We start from the raw sequence: 12,060 nt of genomic DNA on the forward strand, positions 1-12,060 counted from the left end.
ATCACTGTGTAGCCCATCGAAGTGGGTGGTGGTGGTGGTAAAGATTTATTGACTAAGTACAAAGAGGTGTTTGGGCTCAGGCCCAATGGCCCAGGTCCTCAAAAATCTAGGTGGGGCTCCTATTCCCGACGCCCAATGGTGTCAAGCGCCGCTCGCGCCCTGGCAACCACTGTTCTTTGGGAGTGTAGGTTATGGCAGCTTTGTAGCGTCGCCTCCCTGGCCACCCTAGAATGGTGGGAGATGGAGGAGTTGGAAGGGTGGGGATTGGACGGGCAGACCCAGACCATGTGGAAAAAGTTCGAGAAAGTCGCTCCTCACAGGCTGGAGCCGCCATCAAATTCCGAATTGAAGTGTTTCTATAGTGCCGGCCACATCATTGTATTTGTAAACCTTTTGAGAAGAAGCGGTTCGTCTGCTCTGCGGTGACCCTTAAAGTGTTCCGGAAAGCGACGATGACTGTCCTTATAATATGAAGCGGCGTCTTTGAATGTAATTACAGATTGGTGAGGCTCGGAGTACACTTCCAGAGCAAGTGTCAAAGCAAACAAAATACGTCCCCATGTGCGCCCAGAAAGGATGGAATGTCCCAGTCCCATTACAACATTTATCGAACATTTAAAAGCCGTAGAGGAAGGTCACTGAAACACAAGCAAAAGGGGCAGTAGACCCATTAACGGTCTAGAAACGTTTTTGCGAGGGTGTTAAGCAGAAACAAAAACAAATCATAGCATTTTAGTTCTAGAAAGGTAACTGCGAGGACGTTTTTTGGACAAATGCTCTTCTACTAAATATACAAATTGACTCCTTGCTCTGTTTTCTCTATCCCTCTCGCCAGAAGCTACGGGGAGAGATGGTTTTGCTCTTGCACTCGCCGTTTTGAAAGATCAAACAGGATCGTTCGAACAGCCGATGGAAGCGCAGTTCACCCCGCATCTGTCTCGTGGGCCGTCGGCTCCATCTGCAGGCAGGCAGGCGATGGCGGTTTGCCTTTTCATCACACTGCTGGAAGCGGCGGACACCAACGTACCCGTCTTCCATCGTGTTTCCAACTTCAACACGGTGCGGTGGTCCCTGCAGGCATCTCCCACAACCAGCAGTCCTCGCTGCGCCGCTGTCTAGCAGAGGTGCAGTAATGGCCTCCCGTAGCTCGCCAGGCTTCCTCGCCGGACGGAATCCATCGTGCGCATACGTATTCGCGCAGCCGCTAGCTGCTCGAGCGTCAGCTCTTGCTCTCATCATTGCGCTGTCGTGAACATCGTAGCTGCGGATTCACGGCAGTTTCCCCGCGAACCTCGGCGTGCCCACATAATTCTTTTTGGAACTGATGCAGCGGCACGCGGCGCAGAGGAAGTCTTTTTCGCAGCTTCACGGCCCTACACCATAAAGGCGCTCTTCCAGGCGTCGTTCGCGGCAGCGGATTTAAAGGCAGTGGGCGACTCCTAGACGCCCTCTGCATTCCTCAGCACCTCCGACGACTGTGGCGTGTTGTTGGTGGCAGCGTGGCCGTCCACTGCGGTCATAGGCGGACGAGATCTTCGGTGTCCGACCACACACTTGCTACGAGTGCCCATGGGTTATCCTGCTCTACCTACATTGCCACCTTGTGGCAGCGGTATAGGTTGTGTTGTGTTCGCATCGCTGACTCCCAACCCACCCCCACCGGATTACTTGTGCCTTGATCACCTTGATCTCGCCTCCCACGCCGTATTGGGCCGCACGCGCGGTCTGCTGTACCATGGGTGCGGCGCGCCAGGGCTCCTACCTCAAGACGTCCCCCCTTTCCATCCGGCTCCAAGCAGTCTTATCTCCCCACTTAGTCACAAGAAAATAAAACGGGGTGTAACGAGGATGTAACGCGTACGTTTGAGAGTTTGCTGTGCCGTGAGAAGGCGCAGGACAAAAGGCTGCGTTGAATTCTTATATACAGTTGCAGCTGTTCCAGCATTTGATTTCATCCCCGGGTTTCTGTTGTCAACGTCGTCAAGGTATGTTGGTTTATGCTCACGTTTTATTTTCGCCTAGTAGAATTAATTCTTTTATTCCAGTTTTATAACACGCTCAAGCTTATACTCCGAGGCTCGTGCGTGACGCAGAGCGAGAGGGAGGTTTCAATCTGCAGAAAATCCGTGATCTGATACAGCGTATCTGTATCTTACACCCATCTTGTCTTTTTACCGAGGTTGTTCTTTACATGCGTTTTCTTTTGCATGGTCATATATGCTTTGGTACCCTTTAGAATGCTTGCTTAAGGTGCAACAACTTTCAGCCTGTATTATGTTTTTATTGCTTCACTTTTTCAAATTTCTCGGAGCTGGAGAAAAATTTGGCCATTGTTATATGCTGGTGCCGTGGTGATACGTGCCTTGTGGGTTAAATGGTGCATACATATGCGTCTCCTATTTGCATTCATTTTAAACGCAAAGAGCACATCTAATAAACCGAAATTACATCTGTATTATGCTGCTATTTCCTGTCATATGGGAGGGATCGGACGACTTTATGAATTCATATTTCCTTTGTGTGTAAAATTCTAGCCCATTTCTTGTTCTTTTGGCGGGAGCAGCGCAGCACGAAATGAAAAAGACAGAGGCGGGAATCAACGCTGTCTAACAACCAGATATTTAATGCACGTTCATCGAATATATACATCTCGCTCGTTCAATAAGAAAAAGACAGAAGCATGACAAGCGCATAAGATGTACACGCGGTAAAATATCAGGGCAACGCACGCAGATAATCAATTTCGCTGACACGAAACGGTTTCGAAAGTATGCTGACGCATACGTCGCTTTTTTGTCGGATCTTGAAGGCTTCTTCAATATCCCCGGTCCGTTGATCGAAATATGACGTGATGACGATTGTGTTCCTACGCTGCAGGTCACATTCATGCTATCCTGAATGCTTTGCGAATTCACTGCTGATGGCGCACTTCAGGGATCTTTTGTGCTCTCGAAGCCGTTCATTCAAACCGCACCCTGTTTGACCAATAAAGGTGCGTCCGCATGACAAAGGTATTTCATAAACACCCTTTCACACATTTCACATGTTTTTTTCGGTGCTTCTTCTTGCATTGACTTGTTCTTTGCTCGCTGTTGACTTTGGCGTAAAGGCTTCTTAACTTGTTGGCTGCTGACACGAGCACTTTTACACCAGCTCTTGCGCCTACCTTTTTGAGAGTGTGGGAAATGCCATTAATGCAAGGAATGACCGCGTACGGTTTCCTTTCTTCTGATGTGATTGTGACATATTTTCTGCCTCTAAGATCTTGCAGAATCACTTCTGCGACACTGGATAGCAGCCTCGTCGGGTAACCTGCTGCTTTCAGCCGACGGTTTCGGGTGTCAAAACTGCCTTGAACATTATGATGACAGGATCTCGTCAGTGCGCCTCTCGTTGCTGCTTTTTTCTACCCCCGCTTGATGATATTGGAGTGCGCAGGTGTGTAGGAGAGCAGTCTCTTCTAGCTTCGTGGTTCTTACCGCCAGCATATGTGAGCGCCTAGAAAAGTTAGCGTTAAGTCAAGAAATCGCATAACGTTGCTTCCTGGAGTTCAATCGTTATTTCTTGTCCTAGTTCTTCTAGTCCTTCTAGTCCTTATCAAATGCAGCAATGAGAGCCGCATTGACGAGAACCTGTCATCATGAAGTTCAAGGCAGTTTCGACACCCGAAGCCGTCGGGTGAAAGCAGCATTTTGCCCGACGAGACTGCTATCCAGTATCGCAGAAGGGATTCTGCAAACACATAGAGGCAGAAAGTATGTCACAACCACATCAGAAGAAAAGAAGCTGTACGCGGTCATCCCTTGCATTAATTGCATTTCCCACAGTCTCAGAAAGGTAGGCGCAAGAGCTGGTGTAAAAGTGCTCGTGTCAGCACCCACCAAGTTAACGAGCCTGTGCGCCAAAGTCAACAGTGAGCAAACAAAAAATCAATGCAAGAAAAAACACCAGAAAACGCTTGTGAAATGTGTGAAAAGCGAGGTTTATGAAATATCTCTGTCATGCGGACGGACCTACATTGGTCAAACAGGGCGCTGTTTGAATTAAACGGCTTCGAGAGCAAAAAAGATCCCTAAAGGGCGTCATCAGCAGTGAATTAGCAAAACATGGCAGAGAGCATGATTGTGCGCCGCAATTCGTCAACACAATGGTCCTCCCGTCGTATTTTGATCAACCGATCAGGGAGATTGAAGAAGCCTTCAACATCCTACAAAAGAGCGACGTATATGCGTCTGCATACCTTCAAAAGCGCTTTGTGACAGATAAATTGATTATCTGCGTGCGATGTCTTAATATTCTACCACGCGTATATCTTATCCGTTTTTCATGCTTCTTTCTTTTCATTCTTATACGAGCGAGATGTAAATATTCGACGAACGTGCATTAAAAATCTGGTTGTTATTCAGCGTCGTGTACCGCCTCTCTCTTTGTCTCGTGCTGCGCTGCTCCCGTCTCAAGATAATGCACCAACCAGCCCAAATTTTCACCTTGTTCAAGACATTTCATGTAAACAGGTAAGTCCGAATGGCCTAGCCAGCATTCATTCACGCGTGTGGACAAATGTAGTACACGGCCTGTAACGTAAGCATGTGCCTGAAATTTGGCACATATGTGCGCTTAGATGCCTGGTGTCTGCATGAAAAAAAAAGAAATAATTTTATTGAGCCAGAGCCAATAAACCGAGCATTACCCTAGTTGTGAGGACGTTTTTTTGGATGTCTTCAGGAAAAATGATCACCTCCTGGGGAGATTCCAAATGTCCTGATGGGCTATTTATGGGAGATTTTGAGGAGGTTTTGTGTTTGTTGGGGTCAGTGCCCGAGGAGAGAGCGCGCAGACCACTTAATCGGCTCTTTGTCCTAGAGTCCCTGGTTGCCGGGAACCCGGATGAATTATCAATTTGGAGGGTCGATGGACCGGGAGCAATTTTCTAGGATTCGCCAGGTGAGAGGGGGTCTCCAACCCAACTTATAGTTCCGACAGGCGCCTTCGGGTCGGTAACGATGTGTTTCTAGGATTCGCCAGGTGAGAGGAGGTCTCCAACCCAGCTTATAGGTCCGACAGGCCCCTTCGATTCGGTAATTGTGTGTTTTAGGATGCATTAGGTGAGAGGAGGTATCCAACCCAACTCATAATTCCAGCGGGCCTCTTCGAGTCGGTAAGGATATGTTTTTAGGATGCGCCAGGTGAGAGGAGGTATTCAACCCAGCTCAACGTTCCGATAGGCCCATTGGAGTCGGTAATGATGTGTTTTTATGATGCCTCAGGTGAGAGGAGGTATCCAACACAGCTCGTAGTTCCTTCAGGCTCCTTCGAGTCGGTAATGATGTGTTTCACTTCAGGGAGAAAGAGGGCGTGCGAAGCAGTTAGAGCGCGAGATTCGTTTCTTCAAAGCACGGATGGCAGCGCTGGAATCAGCGGATGAGCAGATAGCAGGGTATTTTTTTGTACGGCGAGGGCTTTCTCTGGAATCTAGAATAAAAAAACGGTTGAATTTTGCCTCAACTAATCGTAGTTATGCGCGCGAAAGGCTTTGTTAGGCTCACAAAGACGAACACATGTCTTGCGTTGTATAGTATCGTTAATGTATTTTCATTCCTGATTGTTCAATCTTACAGACGCGGCATCGCGTGCGCAATGTATGAAAGTGGGTTCTGCATAGAACGCAGGTACACTTTGATGCGCTCATCGGAACGCTGGTGGTGTTCCATCCGACGCCAGCCGTGGAGCTTCGACCAATATGCGCTCTGTCGCTGTCGCCGCGTTGCGGAGAGGAGGAAAGCAGGCATCCCAGGTGCACGGCCTACTCTCTACGTGGCGTCACACACCTTCACCGAGTGGAGCGGTAAAGCATCTGCCGGCATCGCATGCGCAGGAGGTGGGTTCTTAATGGGAGCAGTGCCCCTGCCACGCAGTTTCCGGTAGGAATTATTTAGTGAGTAAAGAACAACTGATGAATTCTAATAAAAGACAACGTCCTGTTTTTATGCAAGAACAGCCTACCTTAACGCATGTAAGCTGTGCGCATGATGAAAAGGCGAATAATTTTCTTTACATTTTATACGAAAAAAAAGCAGTTTCCGTTGGCTATACTTTAAATATGCATGGCAAGCAGAGACATTTTGCATAGACTTGTCTCTATTGCCGAACGCCACGATACGGTAAGAATGCACTGCTTTCAGCGTTTTGCACGTTCCCTCTCCTTTCAAGGTAGATTAAATGCGTCAGGACAACACCTTAAACCAATTAGACGAAGGTGTGTGCATAGGTATATTTCCAATCCAGCCAAGCTCAATGTGGCAATGTGTGTGATGCACATGTGTCTCAGGAAGGGCATAAAGTGACAAGAAGAGGTCACCCGTCGCATGCCACAAATTGTGCTCAGAGAACCGCCATATAAATAAGACTGCTTCTCTTTTCCACGGACTCAAGATTTATTCCTTTTGATGCAGTCAATCTGAACGACCACCTCCGGATACACACCTGTACGATCAAATGAAAGGTAAAAAATATTGTTTTGCGTCCCGAAGGCGAAACCATTCCATTCCACACCCGTATTCAAACTGAAACTGGTCCGCAAAATTGCGATGGTGACGTCGGTGTCTCTGCCTTCAGTGGGAACGCAGCACGGCAGCATCGTCAGCGCTATCAGCATGCTTTCCCCGTGTGCTCTGTTTTCTTCCTTCGGCAGCAGCTTTTAACGGTGACGCCTGTTATCGTCCGCTGCCACCGAAAACGGCCGTGTCTAGCTTTCAAAAGGCGTGGTGATCTATGGCGTCCTTCTCACAATCCGCAGGCGCTTCGAGCCTATTTGGTAGTGTTGTAGGCTGATAAGTGCGCATAGCAGAAGTGTTTGTACACTGGCCGCTGCAATGAACACCACTGATTGGCATGGCTGGATGAGTGCATCCTCATATTTTTAAGAAATATCAGAATGCAAGCTCATCAGGTCATCGCAGGACCATGTATGTGGAAAAGTAATCAAATTTTATGCCTTGAGAAGGTGAGCATGCAAAAAAATTTCCTAATCCCCCTTCGTCAAACACACTCGTGCGTTTTATTAGTTTAAACGAAAACACTTGGCTTTACTGCAGCAGTTACAAAACCTTTTAAAGCGCCGTCCAAACCGTAGCGGCAATCATCAGAAGATCACGATTAGAAATCTGCCCCTTTGTCCTCTCAGGATGAATGGCGGCACAAGCGGCGGCAAATCTCCGCTTGATGGACTTCGTGCTGCTGGGTTCAGTTTTATGAGCACCATTTTTCATATAAACCCGCAAATAAATGCACTGAAGCGAAAGGAGGCGATAACCACTAAGTGCGATTGGAGCGCCGCATTCACTTCCCAGGAAAGTGCAGCCACGAAAGTGAGCATCAGGTGGCGAAGATTGGGCTGCAGCCACGTCATCAGGAAGCCTTGTATCCTCCAGCATATTCATGAAATTTTGCTTCTGAATAGATCTAACATGTCAGTGTTTGTTCAAAGAACTCTGGTGCATCAGTCCTGTCATTAAAAATGGGCCGTCTGACATGATTTGTGCTGGCAGGTTCAGTGTGGGTTGGCGCTGGGACGGTAGTGGCCATGGTGCAAGTCCACAGTTGAACTTCTGCAGAAGTGAGCCCCCTTAGTCCGAATAGTTTTCTTATCAAGTTCGCGTTCGCAGTTTGTTTTAATTAAGATACAGTTGCTGAAGAACAGGAGTCGCTCAAAGTCCCTTTCTTGCATACATGGTGCAGGATGATGTGTAAAAGGTATAATCGATGCTTTACAAACTTTCTCCATAGTGATGTCTGAGCCATGGCGGGTGTCGCAATGGCACGAATACTGACCTCCGGCTTGAATGCCACGTTTAAAAGGACACTATTCGCGACAGCAAACTACTGTCTTTTCTTCGCTGCCACGTAACAGAGAAAGCTGCGCCGGAGCGTAGCTGCCTGAAATTTCGGCGCTTGCTTCTTCACGTGTTCCGCTTCACCCATGGCTTCCATTGCAACAGTTATCCTAATCCAATACATTGAGCAGAACGTTATAAATCGATTTTTCCTTCGCTTCAAAAAAAAAAATTGCTTACGTTGTGTTCTTCGTGTCTACGAGCTCTCCACTAACAACGGATTCTAAGCTTCGTTAAATAAAAATATTATTCCAGGTCGTTCGCATGCTAATAAGAATTATTTTAGAAGCCATCATCCGCGCGGCTGGCAGTTTATTCTTGAAAAGTATATCTACATCAACCTCATAACTTCTTCTTTCCTTATAGGTAGTTTGGTTCGCTTTCTTGTTTTTTTTTTATTCTGCGGTAATCTAGACAAATTATTTTTTTGCTTGTTCCTTATGAGATGCCTGATCATAAACTTGGTTAGCCTATTTTTCATTGTAATAGCGCCAAATGACTGCAACTTATCAACACAGGTGAATATATAAAAAAATTCTCGAACGCATGACGCCCACAGGCATTATCGCGCAGGAGCGCTGTTCGCTGGATGAAGTATAATGCTCAGGTGGCGGTAGCATACGCATCATCAACAAGATCTGCAGTCAGATCGTGAAGCATGGACTTTCCTGGGATGCTAGCCACACAGTCAAGCATTCGTTTGAAAGTTTCAGGTGGGGGAACTTTTTTAGCCGCTCCTTATACAACACCCCAACAAGGAACGCTAACATAAAAATCTCAACCTAGGAATGGATATCACTGTGTTAATTGCAAGAAATGAAATTCACGTATATTATCCATGGAGATGGTATTACGCTATACTAATGTGGGGTGAACCCTCAAATTCAGTTGAATTCTTGCTTTGAGAGGAGTCATTTTTCTTAGGAAGACGAGCAGTTCGTTTCTATTTTTTCTGTTGTTGCCCATAGTAGAGAACTATAGATAAGGTGGGAAAGGAACAGACCATGACATATATTTGTAGTTTGGCTCTCACGGGGATCAAGGTGCGGCAGCGTGAAATTACACCTGTGAGATCATACAGCCTTTTGCAGATGCAGGCTACATGAGCGTTTGATTTAAGGTGGGAGGAATTGTGTACACGGAGAATTGTATGTTTTTTAACAGTTTGTAGGCGTTGGTCTTGCATTATGGACATGTGCCACAAAGGAGCTAATTTATTCTAAGCATGGAAGGTAATGGCGTTGGAATAAATTACATTTACCTCGATCTGATTTAGTCTCACGCATGCTAAATCTTAGTAAGGAAGTCATTGCAGCTTAGATCCTTTTGGCAGATAATATTCCCAGAAATAAGTGAGGCATTGTAGTGTGGAATGATTAATTTAGCTGAGGTGCATATATTGAATATAATATTAGCATAAGTATTGTTTGTTTGATGGGGGTTTAACGCCCCAAAGCGACTCAGGCTACGAGGGACGTAGTAGTGAAGGGCTCCGGAAATTTAGACCACCTGGGGTTCTTTAACGTACGGGCCTATAGAATTTCGCCTCCATCGAAATTCGACCCCCGCGGCCGGAATCGAACAGGCGTTTTCGGGTCAGCAGCCGAGCGCCATAACCACTAAACCGCCGCCGTGGGGCGATAAGCATAAGATTTCGAATTTTGAGGCAAAATTCACTGTGCAAACCTGCAAAATACTGAAATAAATAGAAAGAGTGTATGTTTTGAGGTCATATATTTTACCTCTCATATGTGGCACACCAGAAGGAATTAGAGTCCTCTTCTCTCTAGTACTTAATCAATACGATTAGCATAATTATTGGAGAGAGGGGAACTCTGAAAAATTTCTTCTGGTGTGCCACATCTTACTCGTAAAATGTATGACATCTAAACATCCACTCTCTCCCTTTCATTCAGTTTTTTGTAGGTGTGCACAGTGAATTTTGCATCAAAATTCGAAATCTTTTAACGTCAGTGTGAGAAGTCTGTGGCTAGCTTTTAGAAATTGCCTTCACTTCTGTAATAAATAAGGTATTAGATTCAAATGAACTTAATGTAAGCGATTCGTCGGTTTCTTCAAATAGTCGCCGTTAATTGAGAATTGCAACTGAAATGAACTTAGAGGTGCACAAAATGATAACATCTGGAACAACCTCCTTACCCTTCTGAGCTGAACAGCATAACGAGTGTTTTCGTTTTGGCACAACTCACACCTTAGGCTGCATAAGAGGGATTTCGTAAAGCTACCGACCTCCTCATTCGATGACACTCTACGAGCCGCCTGCGGTAGAGCAGGCTGTTGCACGTGCGGCGCCAGAGCTGAAACTTGCGGGACGATGGAGCACTCGCTTACACTCTCAAGGTTAGGGTACACAAAGCACGAATACACTTGAAAGTCGAAGAGGGGACTGGCGCCGGCGCAACCGAGTTAGTAGATGAGGTCGCGTGACATGCAGAGGTCGTGGCCCGAACCTCCTACATGACGCGACGTGCTTTTCTTGCTTTTATTGATGATTCGCTTTTTTGTAAAGGTTGGCATGTTTAACACGTCAGCAGAACTGACATTTGTGGTTCTCACAGACGATACTCAACTTTGCAGGGCAGCAAGAGTGCAAAATGGACCTGCAGGCCTATAGAAATGTGGACGGAGTGTGGGTGAACAAGACATTCCACGACGACATCTTGCGCAGCGCGATTAACTACAAACCCCATCCAGGGGATATATTCGTCGCATCCTATCCCAAGTGTGGAACAACGTGGACGCAATTCCTTGTACTGAGTATCCTAAACAGGGGCGAAACTCCCAAAACGATGGTCGACTTCATGTTGGCTTCTCCATTCCTGGAACTTATGGGAACAGAGGCAGCCGAGAAGATGGTGAGGCCGGGGCCCATCAAGACGCATCTACCTTTTCACAAGGTACCTTTCTCGAGTGAGGCTAAATACATCTATGCTACAAGAAATCCGTATGACGTGTGCGTATCGTTCTACTATCAAGTCGTAGGTTTCACACCGAAGAGTGTAGAGGACGTGTCCTTTGGACGGTTTCACGAACTTTTCATCTCGGGAAGGCTGAATTTCGGCGACTACTTCGACCACCTGTTGTCCTGGTACGAGCACCGAGATTTGCCGAACATTCTGTGTTTTACATACGAAGATATGAAGAAGGATACCACCTCCTGGACGCTAAAAGTAGCTGACTTTGTTGGCGAACAGTACGGAAGTGAACTTCGGAAGGATCCTGCATTACTGCACAAAGTTGTAAGCGCCTCCAGCAAGGAGAACGTGAATCAAATATCCAGTGGGGTAAGGGCCCTTCTACAAACTTTTTCGAGTTTCCCACCCGAAAAAGCCATTAAATCCTTGGAAGTGCAGGGCAAAGTTGCGGCTGAATTGCCGGAAATGCACGAACAGAAACCATTTTTCCGCAGAGGCGTTGTTGGTGACTGGAATAATCATTTCACGCCGGATCAGATCGAGAAGACTAAAGCCTGGATAAGTGAAAAGGCACGGGGATCGGACGTTATGCAACTGTGGAAGAACTGCGATTTGCCTTAACATTACCAATCAAAGAAACGTGAACCAGAAGATGACAAAAAAAACGCCTTCAACAGTTTTAGTTTGGACATGTATTGAACTACTTGAAGTCCAGAATATAGACGACCATTATTAGTCATTTCTTGTACGAATCCACTAATGCGTGTTTGTGTTGAACGCAGGTCGCAGCATGATATCCGAAATGTGTGAAAGCAACAAGACTGGAATTTTCTTCACGTCTTTTTTAGGGAAAACAGAACACTGCTTCAGGTCTGGCGTCGAAGAACTCGCTAGCGTGTCCAGCACTATTCTGCAGAGTGAGCAAGGATGCAGTGTCTTAGAGAACTTAGTTTCATGTTTCTTTCGGTCTAAATAAAAGAATCGGTGACTGTAGTGCTTTTAAAGAACCATTCGTTCTTGCACTCTATTGCAGGAAGTGTTCGTTAATACTTAATGATAGAGAAGGAATATAATAAGGCTAAGAAGGTAGCTTCAAAACTTAACGCTTACTAAGGGATACTGACTTTCGGGCTATAAATAATTACATAAATAAATAAATAAATAAATAAATAAATAAATAAATCTTCACCTTCAACATTGACCTTTGATCTTAGGATGACCTTTCAGAATCA

At 46.2% G+C, this 12,060-nt stretch overlaps 1 protein-coding gene across 1 annotated transcript; it reads left to right on the forward strand.

The window, feature by feature from the left end:
- Positions 1 to 6,137: 6,137 nt before the first annotated feature.
- LOC144135415 (sulfotransferase 1C4-like) lies at positions 6,138 to 11,817 on the forward strand. The gene is made up of 2 exons (XM_077668078.1): positions 6,138 to 6,161; positions 10,491 to 11,817. The coding sequence occupies exon 2, from the start codon at positions 10,508 to 10,510 to the stop codon at positions 11,447 to 11,449; it is 942 nt and encodes a 313-aa protein (XP_077524204.1). The 5' UTR covers positions 6,138 to 6,161; positions 10,491 to 10,507; the 3' UTR covers positions 11,450 to 11,817.
- The last annotated feature ends 243 nt before the right edge of the window (positions 11,818 to 12,060 follow it).

Source organism: Amblyomma americanum, chromosome 5 (genome assembly GCF_052857255.1).
Source record: "Amblyomma americanum isolate KBUSLIRL-KWMA chromosome 5, ASM5285725v1, whole genome shotgun sequence".
Taxonomy (NCBI): Eukaryota; Metazoa; Arthropoda; class Arachnida; order Ixodida; family Ixodidae; genus Amblyomma; species Amblyomma americanum.

Excerpts from the sequence above, each read along its gene's own strand:
- LOC144135415 (XM_077668078.1), top strand. The coding sequence starts at position 10,508 with ATGGACCTGCAGGCCTATAGAAATGTGGACGGAGTGTGGGTGAACAAG.